Raw genomic sequence first — 18,075 nt, 5'->3', positions numbered from 1 at the left:
CGGCACTGAATATCAGAGTCTGGGGCTTGGGCTGCAGGGCTAAAAATTGCAGTGTTGACATTCAGGCTCAGACTGGAGCCTGGGCTTTGAAACCCACTTCCCTTGTGAGGTTTCAGAACCTGGGATCCAGCCTGAGCCTGAACATTTGTACTGTAATTTTTAGCCCTGCAGACAAAGCCCTGCGACCCCGAGTCAGCTGATCTGGGCTGCTGTGTCTGTGTCAAAGGTCTTTTATTGCAGGGTAGATGAAACTGTTTTACTTACTGGGTACAAGTTAAAAAGCAGAAAATCTATCTCAGAGACTTTTGGGAATACATAGGTTTCAGAGTAACAGCCGTGTTAGTCTGTATTCGCAAAAAGAAAAGGAGTACTAGAGCTTATGCTCTAATAAATTGGTTAGTCTCTAAGGTGCCACAAGTACTCCTTTTCTTTTTGGGAATACATAGTGGTTATTCAGAAATTGTCAAGTATTTATATATTGCCAGAAGCAAGTTAAGTGCTTTACAAATAAGTGGGAGGACAGTGTTTCTGGCACAGTTGAAGTAAGATTTCAGAATAATTGGCATGCTTCTTGGGAGTCTCAGAAAGGATTGGGAAGTTCTGAACTGACAGGGAGACTTGAGCAACTAGTAACAGTAGTAGTATTCCTTGTTGAGATGCACTGATGGATGAATAAGAGAAGTTTGAATTACTGCATCTTCTGCTTTACCGGCTATGTGGAAGGAGAATGCCAGTGCCCAGGGTTGTTAACTTGCCTAAATTCCCTTACCAATTCAAAAACGAGACAATGATATTTCAGACTCTGACATAATATAGCACTGCATCGCACTGTTAGTTCCAAATATTAAAATACATCACTTAGTAATTGTTTTTCATACCACCTCTACAGGAACAAAAATTGATTGGGGGAAGTAAATAAAAGAGCCAGGTAGTAGGGCAAGGGTCAAAGCAAAATGTTTTTTCATTTAAACCTGGATCTCCACTAAATTCTTCGTAGGTTTGTCTTTTTCTTTCTTTCTTTCTTTCTTCCTTCCCAGATTTTGGCTTAGCCAAAATAGTAAACTGGTAACACCATCTCTGGCTGCATTCTTTGCATGTGGCCTACAAACAATTAACACTACCTCACTTCCCCTCTCTGTGCCTCAGTTTCCCTGTCTGTAAAATGGGGATAAGTGATGCTGACCTTCTTTGTAAAACATTTTGAATTCTACCAATGAAAGAGCTACACAGAAGATAGGTATTATTATTATTTATTACTACTATTATTAAAAAAATACAAAGCAGATTGGGGTTATAGCTGAGTTCCCTCCAAACTCCCACTTTTAGTGAGCACAAACCACTCACTGTGGGAAATATGTGATCCTTCTTTAAAGTGCTGACCCTAAGGAGAGTCTGCTTACATACAGCTGAGAGGTAATGAGAAGTGAGTGCTCCTCTGAGTAGCCTCTGAACTTGTGCTGGGAGTAACCCCCCAGAACCGAAGCTGCTGTCTAGCTTGGATGTGGCCTTGTAGTAGGAGCAGTATACAGCAGGGGTGAGGGGACCTCCTCTAGAGCACAAGTTCACTACACCTGCCCTTATAGATTTATTTAACCTTTTCCCTTTTGTCCCTGTTCACTCTCTGATGTAGGATTTCCCCTCCCCGCCACGAAACTATTTTAAATTGTGCCTGTGATATTTCTTTCATGTGCTATATTTATTACAGCTTCTGTTTGTTTCCGACTTCCTTCCTTTGTGTTGTGTTCCTTCCATTGCCCAGATTTCTGAGCTTCATTTGCCTCATTTCCTTTGCTGCTTTCACAGTACATTATGATTGTTCTCTCTCTCTCTTTTCTATTTCTCAGTAGTCTGCTCCTCTGTATAAAGGACAAACATATAATGGACAATTAGTACCAATGAGAACAAAAGCTGACTTTCTGAACCATGCACAGGCACTTATAATTTGGGTTATTAAAATTATTGGAGGTGGGAGGCAACCTTTTTGTTCTCATAATGTCATTTTTCCTCCCAGTACTGTAACCTTCATACATGTCAAAAATAAGGACGTTTTATATTAATTTTCTCTTTGAGGGTAGGCTGCCTTATAACCGCCTCTCCTACTCCACACCCATGCACCAGATATATTTTGTTATCTTATTTAGCACACAGGGACTTAGTACAGGCTCCGTTTTTCAAAGCTGAGGTGAATGCAGTGGCACACATTCATTTGTACCCACCTATTTTTCGGTGCAAATACCCAATGTATGCACAAATGTAAGGCATATAGACAGGTCAACGGCCCACTGGCTACCTTTGCCTCCCTCCCCCTTACCTCTGTTGCTTTCATCTTAATTTAGACTCAAATCCTTCAATGATATCCACACAGTAGACCCCCCGAGACTTCCAATGTTGCACCATGCATGCAATGGTTTCTGCCTCTTCAGAACAACTTCCCGGACTGAGGCCTCAGAGTTCTTCAGGGTGGGGACTTCGCACTCTTGTAAATAATTTGCAGGCTAGTGATGTATTGGGCCCAAAGTTGAAGCTACCATCAGACCCTGTGACCTCATAACTTTTTGTAAAGTGCCATACTCCTCTATGGTGCTCCTTTTAGGTGCTGCTAATCATAACGATCAACTGAACCATGAGTGTCATTTTTAGTTGCTTCTGTGATGGAAAATTCAATCTTCAGTCAAATCTTTGACTCTTTGATTCCCAGCTCTAATTCTAAGACACCGTTCACTCTTCCACAGAGTTGTCCACTCTCCAAAGGCCTGTGAGGAAGTTGGTGCTGGTGTCAGACCAGGGTGACATTTCAAACAGAAACATTTGACTGTAACTTTTGTAAGAATCCTGTAACATGGCTTGTGTGACCCACTGCTGACCTGTTTGCCTAACGCCCAAAACCCATGCTAGAACCTGCTCTGCTCACCAGTGCTATGTGCGGCCAACCTTTTAGCAGAGAAAGAGTGATGGAAATACAGCCCTGGCATTCCAACCAGTCATGTACAAAATGGACACTTAACACCATACTTAACTCCCCCCCCCCATACTCATGCTGAATATTACTTCTGATTGTTACACTGACTGTATGCCTGTACCAACTACAGTCATCAATGATTGTATTGGAATATAATGTAAGAACACATCCAAGGGAAGTAAGCTCAGGCATTAGTGAAATTCTAGCCCTGCTACTAGGAATTACTGTAGTGCAAAGTTTTTGTAACAGAAACTGAAGCCAGGTGAAACTAGCTGGGCTTTGGGTTTTATTATGAACCTTCCAATTTGGGCCAGATTCCCAAGTTTTTCAGGAAAACTGGTTCACATTTCATGCAAAACAATATAAAGTTTAGGCAGAAGTAAGAGCACTTAGTTAGACATTGTGAGCAATGCTCTTTGATATTGTTACACTGTAAACATGAATTCCCAGACCAAACGGTTTTAGTACAAACACTGGGGTTTTCCAGTAAACGAAATTCTGAATTCTTATGAAGACTTGAGAAGGTGGTGGTTTCTATTTAAGCTCCAGCAAGCTACCTGCATGTGGGCTTTCCCATGTTGCCTGGACTTTTAGGTGAGAGTTCTGATTGCAGGAAGGTTGAGTTTAATTCATTTTTAGTGAACTATGATTGGTTTCTCATTGCTTCAGCCCCTTCAGGTTGCATGTTGACTCTTGTGAGGTCATCCATTTTCTCTCCCTACTAAGCTAGAGTCACAATCTCCCTGATCAACATTTTCCAGAGTGACTAGTGATTTTTGCGTGCCTGGGTTTTTGGGTGACCCACTTCAGACAGTTTGGGACTGATTTTCAGAGGGTGTATGCTCAGCTTTTTCTGAAAATAAGGGCCCTTTAAAGAATTCTTAATTTGGACACCCTTAATCATGAGTGACTTTTGAACATCATGGCTGTTGTACTGAGCTGTCTCATGCTGAGCTTGATCGGTGTTACAAAAAAGTTATTTTAAAAAGCACTTTATCCTCTAAGGTGAGCAAGAACTGGATTTTCAAATTAATCTACTTAAAGTAAAAAATTAAATGAATTCTATGACAATGACAGCTGTGAAAGCTGAAGTTCTCGGTGTGGGCGCAGAACAGGTACAACGTAGGTGGCAGCAGGACCAGCTTGGCAATGCTGCTCCACTCCTAACCTGGAGAGATCTACAGATGGGAATTTAGCCTTCATGGTCTGTTCTCTACTGATGGTGCAGATGATGCCCGTTGCTAATGTTTCTGTGATGTGATTGCGAACACATGTGTAGTAGGAACAGCACTCATCCCACATAGGCTATCAAACAGCTGAGCAGTGATTGAATAGTGGTTACTACTGACCTGACTAGAACCAGGCACCTGGACATGAGCAAACTGTTGAAATTCTCAGCTGTGAGTGAGTACATGAGGACACAGTTGTTCGTAGCCTGGGAAAGATTTTTTTCCTCTAGCTGTTCCAAGCAAATCTTCTAGTACAGCTGAGATGCAAGCAGATGCTTTGAAGACCAGTCTAGCTGTTGCTGTGTAATGACATGTTTCGAAAAACTAGATCACAATGCACAACTTTTGAACTCCTCTGGGAAGGGGAAGAAGGGCTTTACTCTAGGATCAGCTGAGACACTCTGCTCAACACTAAGCCACAGTTTCCTTAAAATAAATGGGAAGCATTTTAGAGAGTGCCTGAAGCTAGATTGTTTTACTGTCGATTCCCCCACCCCCTATACCTCCCACTGCTTATTCCTCTTCCTCAGATGTTCTTTAATCTGAGGGCCAATTACTTTTCACTGGCTCCTCAGTGACACCCATTTGTAATGACAGTGCTCATGAGTAGCCCTAAAGGGCTGTCACTTTAGTGAGCTGTGTCTAGGCTGTCTGGATGGGAGCTCATGTTGGAAACATCAGGCATCATCAGTTTTCACTTCCATGAGCCTGTTCCAGTTTTCTCTCTAACATCTTGCAGGTTTATGGTTGTAGGTCTAATCCATTTCTCAGGCTTTTGCTAAATTACGATTCAGTCTTATCAGGTGCATCATCTCCGTTTACAGCTTAACATCTTAATTTTGTTGGTAAATGAAAATTAGGCTCAGAAAAGCATTGTAAAATCACTGGCTATGTTCAGCTGCTGGTGTAACCCAGGCCACAGCCTGGGGTGGTGTGAAATAGGTCTGAAAGGGCATTTGCAGTGGTGCAAAGTGCCTGAAACCCAGGTGTACTGGAGGGAGGGCTGGCCTTAAGACATCCAGTGCAGCTCAGAAAGTGGGCTGTGGTGCCTGGGGAGAAGATGTTCCCGGGGCTCCCAGGAAATGCATTCATTCAGGCATCCACTGGGTAGCCACTGCCTGTGGGGTGTCTGTGGAGTCCAGTTGCGATATAAAGCTTTGTTTTCCTTGGCAGAACTCTCACTGAGGGCAAAGGTATAAACACTGCTGTCTCTCCTCCTGGGATGATTCTCTCTGGACACAGCCCCTAGCACAGAGGGCTGCAGGGTGAATTTTGTTCAATATCTGGGTGTTTGTATTTTCCCATCATATTTGATTCATTTATAAATTAAGCCAAGATGCACCAGGGCAAATCTTCAGCTGGTGAAAATTATCATAACTCAATTGAAGCCAATTGGACCATGACAATTTACATCAGCTGAGGATCTGCTGTATTCAAAAATCCCTTCTGAAAATTTTTGTATTGTTCTAATTTTTTAATCAAAATGTTGACCAGTACTCAATTCAAACATCTTACAGAAGTCTAAGAATATTACATCAGCACTATTATCTTTACCAACCAAACTTGTAATCCAACATAAAAAGCTATCAAGTTAGTTTGACAGGATCTATTTTCCATGAACCCATGTTGCTTGCCATTAATTATATTACCGCCCTTCAATTCTTTATTAATTTAGTCCTGTGTCAGCTGCACCATTATCTTTCTCAGGATCAATGTCAGACTAACAGACTTATAATTACCTGGATCATCCCATTTATCCCTTTTACCTATTGGCTCAAAATTAGCTTTCTTCCAGTCTCCTGGAACTTTACCAGTGTTCCAACACTTATTAAAAATCAACATCAATGTTCCAGTGGGTCCTCAGCCAGGTCCTTTAAAACTCTTGGGTGCAAGTTATTCAGACCTGTTGATTTAAAAAATTCTAAGTTTAGTACTCAGTGTTTAATATCTTCTGGAGATACTAGTGGAATAAAAAGAGTGTTATATTATATGACTACATCATCTATATTTTCTCCAATACAGAACAAAAATATTTATTGAACACTTCTGCCTTTTCTGCATTCTTATAGATAGTCACATATGTGGAAAAAGCTGTAGAGCATGAATTAGACTCTTCAGCCATCTTAAGTCTCATCAGTGACTTTCCCCCTGTCAGACATCATCCTTGTATTGAGGGATAGCTGATGATGATTGATAATTCTACCATTTCCAATTGGTAATGGAGCAATACCATTACTAGGATTCTTTATCTGCTTAATATACTTTAAAAACTTGGTCTTATTATCCTTAACTCTGCTGGCCTTTGAGTTCTCCTTGTGTCCCTTTGCTTCCCTTATCAATTTTCTACAGCCTCTGGTTTATATTTTCTACTATTAACTTCTCCTTTCTTCCATTTGTTATTTATTGTTTTTAATTTTTTTGTGGGCAAACACTTTTCACAAAACCGTCACTTCACATCTGACCTCTCAGTCCTTGTCCTCAAAGGAAACCTGCACAACACCTTCAAAAGACAAGCCTAGGAACTTAAATTTATAACTTTACTAGACACTAAAAATCATGGTCTTAATAAAGACAGTGGATTGATGGCTTATTACAATAATCTGTAACCCACTAACTCTTCTTTTCATGTCCTATGATTGGAAATGTGTTAATAGGCCACTTCACCTTGAATGGTCTCTGAGAATATGCATTGACTACTTATGCTAAACAATCTGTTCCACCTTGTATTTAGTTGTGACACTGTGAGTACCTTTCCCAGACCTGAAGAAGAGTGCTGTGTAGCTCAAAAGCTTGTCTATTTCATCAACAGAAGTTGGTCCAATACAAGATATTACCTCGACCACTCGTCTCTATAAAATTAATATGGCACACATTAAATGGATTAAAAGCTGGCTAACTGATGGGTCTCATCATGTAACTGTAAATGCAGAATCATATCTAATGCGTGTGTTTCTAGAACTTTATATTATTTAATATATTTATCAATGACCTGGAAGAAAAGAAAATCATCACTGATAAAGTTTGCAGACACAAAAATTAGCGGAGTGGTAAATAATGAAGAGGACAGGTCACTGGATTGCTTGGTAAGCTGGACCCAAGCAAACAATATGCTTTTAAATATGACTAAATGTAAATGTATACATCTGGGAACAAAGAATGTAGGCCATATTTACAGGTTGGGTGGTGCTCTCCTGGGAAGCAGTGGCTCTGAAAAAGATTTGGGGGTCCTGTTGGATAATCAGCTGAACATGAGCTCCTAGTGTGATGCTGTGACCCCAAAGGACTAATGTGATCCCTGGATGCATAAACAGGGGATTCTCAAGCTGAGTAGAGAGGTTATTTTACCTCTGTATTTGGCAGTGGTGTGACTGCTGCTGGAATACTGTGTCTAGCTCTGGGATCCACAATTCAAGAAGGATGTTGATAAATTGGAGAGGGTTCACAGAAAAGCCATTAGATTGATTAAAAGATTAGAAAGCATGCCTTATAGCAGGGGTGGGCAAACTTTTTGGCCCGAGGGCCACATCTGGGAATATAAATTGTATGGCGGGCCATGAATGCTCACAAAATTGGGGTTGCAGTGCGGGAGGGGGTGAGGACTCTGATTGGGGGGTGTGGGCTCTGGGGTGGGGCCAGAAATGAGGCATTCAGGGTGTGGGAGGGGGCTCCGGGCTGGGGTGGGGGGTGGAATGTGGGATGGGGGTGAGGGCTCTGGCTGGGGATACGGGCTCTGGGGTGGGGTTGGGGATGAGAGGTTTGGGGTGCAGGAGGGTGCTCTGGGCTGGGATTGAGGGGTTTGGAGGGCAGGAGGGGAGGCTCAGGGGTGTAGGCTCCGGGCAGCGCTTACCTCAAGCAGCTCGTAGAAGTAGCAGCATGTCCCTTCTTCAGCTCCTACACCGAGGCATGGCCAAGTGGTTCTGCACGCTGCCCCGTCTGCAGGCAATGCCCCTGCAGCTTTCACTGGCTGCAGTTCCCGGCCAATGCGAGCTGAGGGGGTGACCCCCGACCCTGCTCCCCGGATGGAGCACCGGAAGGGGCTCATGCCACTGCTTCCAGGAGCCGGGTGGAGCAGCTTCCGACCCTGCTCCCCAGCTGGAGAGAGGCAAGCCCCAGACCTGGTTCCCTAGTGGGAGCTCGAGGACCAGATTAAAATGGCTGTCGGGTTGGCCCGTGGGCCATAGTTTGCCCACCCCTGCCTTATAGTGATGGACTCAAGGAGTTCAATCTATTTAGCTTAACAGAGAGAAGGTTAAGGGATGACTTGATTACAGTCTATAAGTAGCTATATGGGGAACAAATATTTAATATGGGCTCTTCAGTCTAACAGAGAAAGGTATAAGCTGGTCCAATGGCTGGAAATTGAAGCTAGAAAAATTCATGAAATGAGGTGTAAATTTTTAAAGGTCAGAGTAATTAATTAGTGGAACAATTTACCAGGAGTTGTGCTGAATTCTCCATCACTGACCATTTTAAAATCCTGATTGGATGTTTCTCTAAAGGATACTGTTAAGGCATATTCCCCACCCTGGCACTTTGAGTGCAGAAGGTGGGGGCCTGCAAGGATTCTAAAAATTAATACTGGCCACTCCAGGCTTATATTAAACTCCCAAGGTTACAGCTTTCTCTGACCTTGGATGGGTAGATGTTGCCACCACCCAAGTACAAAACCCCTTTGAGAACTCAGGAAGGCGCACTTGGGAATTCCTTCCTGTGGGGTACCCTCAAGCCCTTTCACCTGCCCTCCAGGGAAGAGCTGAGAAAGAAAAACAAAGGAAATCAGCTGTTGCCACCAGCTAATTAAACAACATGTGCACAAACCTCTTAGGACACAAAATCCAATCCTGTTCTTAAAAAAGGTAAATTTTATTAAAAACAAAAAGAAAGAAAATAGATTTGGAAACTCAGGCTATTGCTAGATTTAAAAAAAAAAAACACTTACAAGTATTAAGTATCAAGAATAACCTTCTTGAGGTCCAGCTTAAAGGTTACAAGCACAACAAAAGCATTTGGGGTTAGCACAGGGGAGTCCACAAGCCATAAAAAAAATACACCTAATAGTGTCTTCCTAATCATAGAATCTCAGGGTTGGAACGGACCTCAGGAGATCAACTAGTCCAACCCCCTGCTCAAAGCAGGACCAATCCCCAATTTTTGCCCCAGATCCCTAAATGGCCCCCTCAAGGATTGAACTCACAACCCTGTATTTAGCAGGCCAATGCTCAAACCACTGAGCATTGGCCCTTTTGGTCAGGTGCCAACTCCCTTCCTTTTACCTATGCATCTCAGGGAGACTTTTTAACCCTTTACAGGTAAAGCAAGTAGAGAACAGCTACTAAGAGGGATTTTATAGCTAACTGGCTGTCCATAAGAGGGAGCTACCTCCCCTTTTCATTTATCACAGGTACGTTCTAAGAATCATTTTGGGGTAGAGTCCCGTGGTCTGTGTTATACAGGAGGTCAGACTAGATGATCACAACGGTCCCTGCTGGCCTTGAAATCTAAGAACTGAATCTATGTACTTTTAAGTAAGAGGATAGATAACTAAATTTTATATATTGAACACTAAATGCTCAAGAGATAAATTTAATGTTTAATGACAAAAATTTAAATATTCAGCATGCTGCATACCTACTTGTTTCTGTAAGGCCAGTCTTCTTAGCATTTAGCATTAAGATAATATGTGGGTAATGGTATATTACATATTTTGTAGAGGGGTACAGAATTTTGTAACACTGTATCATAGCTTATGTCTTACAAATCAAAAATAGCTCTTGGCCTGTAACCATGTCACTTGAAACTGTAATCCTGCTTGTTTTTACAAACTACATGGTTCCAGGCCAGTACTTGGATAGGACAGCACCAGGGAAGCTATGGGTTCTTTGGGAATGGCCGATGGTGATTTAGTAGGTGTCATTTTCACCTCTAATGCAACATTGATCCAGCACCCCAGCATGCTGTTAAGGGGAAATCATTGGGGGTAGATTGCTGTCTTTAAAAAGAAAAAGAAAACAAAGGTCTTCATTAAACATCCATAGTCACTTTTTGTAAGAGTAGAGATATTAATCTCCCTATCCCATCCAAATACCAATTTGGGTAATTATATTCTGTCTACCTGACGTCCATCTTTAGTTTCAACTGAGTAAAATATTCACCTCTAGTCTTATACTAGTTTAGTTGTGCAATATTACACTGCTAGGTTTCAGTCCAGCTGTAGCTGCATTTCAGTAGTGAATAAAGGGATCTCACTGGTTTCTAAAGTTCACTTGTGTGTAAAATATGTTTGTATGAGTGCTTGTCAAATGCTTTGGAATTTTTTGGGAATTAAAGTGGAATAAACATAAGAAGTTATGGCAATATATTAAAACTTCTGTGATAACAGAAGAATAGGGAAATAAAATTGCTTCTGTCCTTCAGTTAATGAGAAATGGGATTGAAGAGAATGATTTTTTGGAGTGGCAAAGACAAATTTTGAAGACTAATGTAGATACACCACAGGACACACTATACAGGGTATTACAATGCTTCCATTATTGAGGAAAGAACTGCATACACAATCCAGATAAAACAAGAGGCACGTCACACATCCTTTGGGAAATATGTAATTCTCTAAAATCATTGAGTCTTGACAGAAATTGCAGCTTCCTGAAGAAATATTTAGGCAAGAGGGAAATATCAGAATAACATTCTCTCTTATGAACTTTCAAAAGGTATGAAGGTCATTATTGAAAAGTGTTTTGGGGCACCTTTAGTAGAGATTGACATTAGAGTGTCCAAATGCTATTTAAATTTATATGGCAATTGAGGTACTATACAAATAATACTGTGGGGGGAAAAAAGCCAGTACATAATAAAACCATACTCCCATGAAGGAGTTCTAGTAATAGCATAAATTGTAAGAATGAACCATGAGCAATTTGTCAATGTCACCAGGACCCAGCAATTATAGCCTCACTTTCATGATTATAGGGCAAAAATTCTCCTCTTGTGCATCCACCCTGTTAATTTCTATATTGCCCTAGATCCCAGGGTAAAACTCATGTCGACATCAGTAGGAATTCTGTGTACAAGATCAGAATGCAGTGTGTGCAATAAAAGTCCATGGTGCAGCTCTGAGAATAGGATCTCATTCTGGGGGTATGCCTTCCCTGCCAGAAAGATGTGTTTTTACCATGGGATAACCAATGTGCATTAGCTGCCCTGCTGTAAAATCCTAGTAAAGATAAGGCATTCTAGTAGTTTTACTTTGAGGTAAATAGGCAAGGTCATCCATGGGATGGGGAGGTGGGATCTAGTGTTGACCTCACCTACATCATTGTAAAAACTTCAGTGCTTTGTCTCCACTAGGATTTTACAGTAGGATGCACATCACTCATCCCACAGTAAAAACACACCTTTTTTTTTGGCAGTGAAAACAAAGCCTTGATGCATATGATTTTTAAATGTGTGGTAATAAAAGAACACTTGTTTTCTTATTGCTTATTACTTTCTCCTGTCTCCCCTGTCGTTTTTCTTTTACAACACCTCAGCATCTCCAAACCTGCCTGTGATCAGATTTCTCGCATCATTTGCTAGAGCAGGGGAAAAAATCCTCAATTAGATGTGTGCTATGCAACTGTGGGGTGATTGATGGATTGCCTCCTGGCCAGAGGAGGTGGAACTAGGTGATAATCCATTAGATACCTGGGCTTTATAAGGAATCTAAGGGAGCTCAGTAGAGGGGGAGATTATAGAGGAGTCAGGATTCTTCTTCAGGGAGCAAGAGAAGCTCTTGTAAGGAAAGTCCTGAGGGAGGACTGTGAAAGAAGTGAGGGGATCTTAACATAGCCCTAGCGAGGGGCAGAAGGCCCTTTCTGTTGATGGCTGATTTGAGCTTGTGATGTTGGACTTTTGATATCTCAGGAGGGAATGAGACTAGAGAATCGTCTTGGCTAGAGGACTGGGACACAGAGCACAGACAAAGGATGAGCCTATGCAGCACAGAGGAAGTCGCTAAAGGGGGCACTGGAGCTGCAGATCAGTGCCAATACTGATTCCTGATGCAAAGAGATGCTATGACCATCAGTAGAGATGGTTATGCTGCCACTTCCCACTCCCTCTGTCCTGTTGCTTTAGCTCCATCTCCAATTCCAAACTAATTGACCCCTTAGCCTCCAACTTCTGTCCTGCTTACTGGTAACCACTGTAGCTTCTGTCTGCATATGTAGAAAATAAAACTTAGTGGCATCTGTGATTAAACCAGCAGCCAGTTGGTGTGTTCAATCTTAACCTCTTTTTTTCAACGATTGGTTCAATTAAGAATGTTTATGAATGTATCTTCATGATCATTTACTAGTGAAATACTACAGGATCTTTCAACACTTTAACTACACTTTTCTTTAGTTATATGTATTATCTAAATTAATTTAATAGTCAATTAATTAGTAGGATTTTTTAAGGTGGAATACTGGACTCAGCCCTTCCTAAAAGAATGGCATGATGTTGAATCACAAGAAAATCATCAATCGTGTCTCCTATTTTGGTCTCCTGGTTAAATCTTTGTCATGAGGGCATACATGATGTTTCTAAGTCAATCAAGAGTGAACCTCAAGAGGTTTGGGGTTTTACATGAACGTTTCTAGACTCTTTTTTGGTTGAGAATAGGCACAAAAACAATCTATCTTGTGAGACTTCCCATATTACTTTGTTTTGGTGAGGTCAAAAATGCTATTAAAGTTCCTTTTCATTTGACTGATGGTCTTGTGTTTAAAACATGAGACTGAGAGCCAGGAGCTATGTTCCATTGCTGGCTTTGCCACAGTCCTCCTGTATGACACCGGGAAAGTCACTTAACCTCTCTATGCTCGGGTTATCCCACGTGTAAAATGTGGATAAATTCTTACCTCCTTTACCTATTCTTTCTTATGGTTAGCTAAGTTCTGACTTACCTTGCAATGGTAATGTGAGGAATACCTCACTCATGGCTGCTAAATACTTGGCGATCTTTGATAGAAATTTATAAAGAAGTGTAATGTAAGACTTCCAGAGGAAATCAGGAATTGTAGGGGTGAACTTGTGGTTGTACATCAAAACTTTGGTTGCTTGGGAGTGGGTAGTTTTATCCACCCCAGAAAATGTTTACTTAATCTCATAACACAGTTGCCTGCAATTGATAAAGCACATTTTAAAATGTAGATTTAAAAAAGTTGGTGGGGAATCCACTATGTTTACCATTACATTGCCAGACTTGAAAAATATGTACTGCTTTTACAAAATAGATACAACTCTTAGGATGTATACTGGAAGCTCACATCCTTATGCTATCAAAGCATCCTGATACTTGCATTCCTGTTCTGCAGAATTCTAGTAAATTCTTGTCCAGTAGAAGTTTGTACTTGATCATAAGAAAAGTTTATTCCATAGTAGGGCTGAATTCTTCTTAGATATAGGTGCACAACAATTCTTATTGAATGGACTGGAGGTTGGGCATGTATTAACAAAGGTAGAATTTATATCTATGCAATTTGAGCTATATTCAGACCTCCCACACTGTGCAATCCATCTGACTTCTGTGGTGTTGCACAGGGAGGAAATGAGAGCAGAAAATAGCCACTTGCATGAAGTTACTCACTTAGTTTCCTAAAAAGCCCGTGTGATTTGTGTAGATTAAAAGACAGGTAAAAGGGGATTCTTTTTAAATAAATGTTGAGCAAATGTTAATCTTCCCCTCCCACTTCTAATAAAAATAAACCCTTATGACAGTATTTAGGGCATGTAGTGACTTGGAATGTTCTGTTGAATCATTAACTGTGGTCAAGATTACTTATGTATTATATCTAATACTACACAAATTTTCATCATGCTGGAATAAAACCAAGAAATTCTAATCAATCTCTTCTTTTTTCCCCTTCTAGTTAATGGTCTAATGACACTTGGATTAACAGGTGAGCTTTTTAAAGTTCTAAAACTCAGACATCTATTACTTTTTTGTTAATGAAAGCCCTTTAAAAAATGCACACACAAAACCACAACGTAAGTAGGTTCAGCTAATCAACTCTAGACACTTTTGTCCATTAGCAGTTTGCTTTTAATTTGGAATATATCTGCGGGTTTGTCAACATGTTCTAGTTTTTAACCAGTCTAGATAGTGATGGGAAAACTTTAAAATGCAATTTGGGTCTGATTTATCTAAGAAACTTACGTATCAAAAACCTGTGGTCAAGGAATCAGACTGAAATGACTGTGTGATCAGATTCTTTCATGAGTTGTGTCCCTTTAGTTTTAGAAGATATGAGCTCATCAGGATCTATTCAATTTTTCTTCAAATCACACATGTAAAAAAAAAAAATCTCTGAACAAACCCAAACCCAAACAAAAAATCCAAGTCTACAAAAAAGAAAAATTGAACTTGCTCACACAGCCCACTTAGGCATCTGAGTAAATAGATAGATTTTGTATTGTGTCCTGAAAATCAACAAATTTAGGTTTTATCAGATCAAAAAATGAATTGCCTTTCAAGTTAGACTCCCCCCCAACTTAGAATACCTTGCCTGTAGCGCTCTCCCACCCCACAGATTTAGTGAACACATCACTGCTGATCTCCAGTTGTCAGACACATATTGTCACATCAGTTTTTGAATTTGCTCAGGGCTAGTGTTCATCAACATTAGCAAAATTCTGATGCACAATTTACCACCAGTGCTGCTCCACAGATGGCTGGAAAAGTGGAAATACTAGTATAGACAGGGCTCAGGCATTTGTTACCACCATTTTGTCTAACCCTGATCAGAGCAGAATTATATGACAGAGTAAAAATCCTAAAATCAGCTTCACAGTTTCTACAATAACTACTACCAGTGATAAATTATGGGTTTGAATTTTTCTAATGCAGAAAAAGCCTTAGGTCTGGTCTACACTAGGAGTTGAGGTTGAATTTAGCAGCGTTAAATTGATTTAACCCTGCACCCGTCCACACGATGAAGCCCTTTTTTCTCACTTAAAGGGCTTTTAAAATCGATTTCTTTACTTCCCCCCGACAAGGGGATTAGTGCTGAAATCAGCCTTGCCGGGTCGAATTTGGGGTAGTGTGTCGCAATTACACAGTATTGGCCCCCGGGAGCTATCCCAGAGTGCTCCATTGTGACCGCTCTGGACAGCACTCTCAACTCAGATGCACTGGTCAGGTAGACAGGAAAAGGCCTGCGAACTTTTGAATCTCATTTCCTGTTTGGCCAGCGTGGCGAGCTGCAGGTGAGTGCAGAGGTCATCAGCAGAGGTGACCATGATGGAGTCCCAGAATCACAAAAGAGCTCCAGCATGGACCGAACGGGAGGTACGGGATCTGATCGCTGTATGGGGAAAGGAATCCGTGCTCTCAGAACTCCATTCCAGTTTTTGAAATGCCAAAACCTTTGTCAAAATTTCCCAGGGCATGAAGGACAGAGGACATAACAGGGACCCAAAGCAGTGCCACATGAAACTTAAGGAGCTGAGGCAAGCCTACCAGAAAACCAGAGAGGCAAACGGCCACTCTGGGTCAAAGCCCCAAACATGCCGCTTCTATGATGAGCTGCATGCCATTTTAGGGGGTTCAGCCACCACCACCTCAACCGCGTGTTTTGACTCCTTCAATGGAGATGGAGGCAACACGGAAGCAGGTTTTGGGGATGAGGAAAATGATGATGAGGAGGTTGAAAATAGTTCACAGGAAGCAAGCGGAGAAACTGGTTTTCCCGACAGCCAGGAGCTGTTTCTCACCCTGAACCTGGAGCCAGTACTCCCCGAACCCACCCAAGGCTGCCACCCAGACCCGCCAGGTGGAGAAGGGACCTCTGGTGAGTGTACCTTTTTAAATAGTATACATGGTTTAAAATCAAGCGTGTTTAATGATTAATTTGCCCTAGCATTCATGGCCAGTACAGCTACTGGAAAAGTCTGTTAACTTGTCTGGGGATGGAGCGGAAATCCTCCAGGGACATCTCCATAAAGCTCTCCTGGATGTATTCCCAAAGCCTTTGCAAAAGGTTTCTGGGGAGGGCAGCCTTATTCCGTCCACCATGGTAGGACACTTTACCACGCCAGGCCAGTAGCATGTAGTGGGGAATCATTGCAGAACATAGCATTGCAGCATATGTTTGCTGGTGTTCAAACAACATTCGTTCTTTATCTTTCTGTGTTTTCCTCAGGAGAGTGATATCATTCATGGTCACCTGGTTGAAATAGGGTGCTTTTCTTAAGAGGACATTCAGAGGTGCCTGTTCCTGCTGGGCTGTTTGCCTGTGGCTGAACAGAAATGTTCCCTGCTGTTAGCCACGCGGTGGGGGAGGGGGAGGGGTTAGCCACGCAGTGGGGAGAGGCAAAATGTGACCTTGTAATGAAAGCACATGTGCTATGTATGTAATGTTAACAGCAAGGTTTACCGTGAAAGAGTGTACTCATTGTTCTATAAAATGTGTCTTTTTAAAATACCACTGTCCCCCTTTTTTTCTCCACCAGCTGCATGTGTTTCAAGGATCACAGGATCTTCTCCTTCCCAGAGGCTAGCGAAGATTAGAAGGCAAAAAAAAAAAACAGTCGCAATGAAATGTTCTCTGACCTCATGCTGTCCTCCCACACTGACAGAGCACAGACGAATGTGTGGAGGTAGACAATGTCAGAGTGCAGGAAAGCACAACATGAATGCAAGGAGAGGTGGCAGGCTGAAGAGAGTAAGTGGTGGGCTGAAGAGAGGGCTGAAGATGATAGGTGGTGGCACCGTGATGACAGGAGGCAGGATTCAATGCTGAGGCTGCTGGAGGATCAAACTAATATGCTCCAGCATATGTTTGAGCTGCAGGAAAGGCATCTGGAGCACAGACCACTGCTACAGCCCCTGTGTAACCAACTGCCCTCCTCCCCAAGTTCTGTAGCCTCCTCACCCAAATACACACGAATGCAACCCAGTGGCATCTGACCACCCAGCTACTCCACCCCAGAGTATTGCCCAAGCAACAGAAGGCTGGCTTTCAATAAGTTTTAAATTTTTTAAGTTTTAAAGTGCAGTGTGGCCTTGTCCTTCCCTCCTCCCCCACCCCTCCCAGGCTACCTTGGCAGTTATCCCTCTATTTGTGTGATGAATTAATAAAGAATGCATGAATATGAAGCAACAATGACTTTATTGCCTCTGCAAGCGGTGATCGAAGGGAGGAGGGGAGGGTGGTTAGCTTACAGGGAAGTAGAGTGAACGAAGGGGTGGGGGGTTTCATCAAGGAGAAACAAACAGAACTTTCACACCGTAGCCTGGCCAGTCATGAAACTGGTTTTCAAAGCTTCTCTGATGCGTACCGCGCCCTCCTGTGCTCTTCTAACTGCCCTGGTGTCTGGCTGCGCGTAACCAGCAGCCAGGCGATTTGCCTCAACCTCCCACCCCACCATAAACATCTCCCCCTTACTCTCACAGATATTGTGGAGCGCACAGCAAGCAGTAATAACAGTAGGAATATTGGTTTCGCTGCGGTCTAAGCGAGTCAGTAAACTGCGCCAGCGCACCTTTAAACGTCCAAATGCACATTCTACTACCATTCTGCACTTGCTCAGCCTGTAGTTGAACAGCTCTTGACTACTGTCCAGGCTGCCTGTGTACGGTTTCATGAGCCATGGCATTAAGGGGTAGGCTGGGTCCCCAAGGATAACTATAGGCACTTCAACATCCCCAACGGTTATTTTCTGGTCTGGGAAGAAAGTCCTTTCCTGCAGCTTTTGAAACAGACCAGAGTTCCTGAAGATGCGAGCGTCATGTACCTTTCCCAGCCATCCCACGTTGATGTTGGTGAAATTTTCCTTGTGGTTCACCAGTGCTTGCAGCACTATTGAAAAGTACCCCTTGCAGTTTATGTACTCGCTGGCTTGGTGCTCCGGTGCCAAGAGAGGGAT

At 42.2% G+C, this 18,075-nt stretch overlaps 1 protein-coding gene across 4 annotated transcripts in view; it reads left to right on the top strand.

Moving 5' to 3' along the window:
- RAMP3 (receptor activity modifying protein 3) overlaps positions 1-18,075 on the top strand; it is a 143,913-nt gene that overhangs the window by 57,981 nt on the left and 67,857 nt on the right. For 3 of the 4 annotated variants that reach the window (XM_084618755.1, XM_084618754.1, XM_084618752.1), the window contains exon 2: positions 14,079-14,108. The exons of the other annotated variant lie outside the window; for it this stretch is intronic. In XM_084618755.1, coding sequence (XP_084474881.1) covers positions 14,090-14,108 — 19 coding nt within the window. In that variant the 5' untranslated portion in view covers positions 14,079-14,089. The remainder of the gene's footprint in view (positions 1-14,078; positions 14,109-18,075) is intronic. 4 annotated transcript variants of the gene reach the window in all.

The sequence above is a fragment of the Lepidochelys olivacea genome, assembly GCF_965140295.1.
Source record: "Lepidochelys olivacea isolate rLepOli2 genome assembly, chromosome: 2".
Lineage (NCBI taxonomy): Eukaryota > Metazoa > Chordata > Testudines > Cheloniidae > Lepidochelys > Lepidochelys olivacea.
This window is presented reverse-complemented; position numbering and strand designations above follow the sequence as displayed.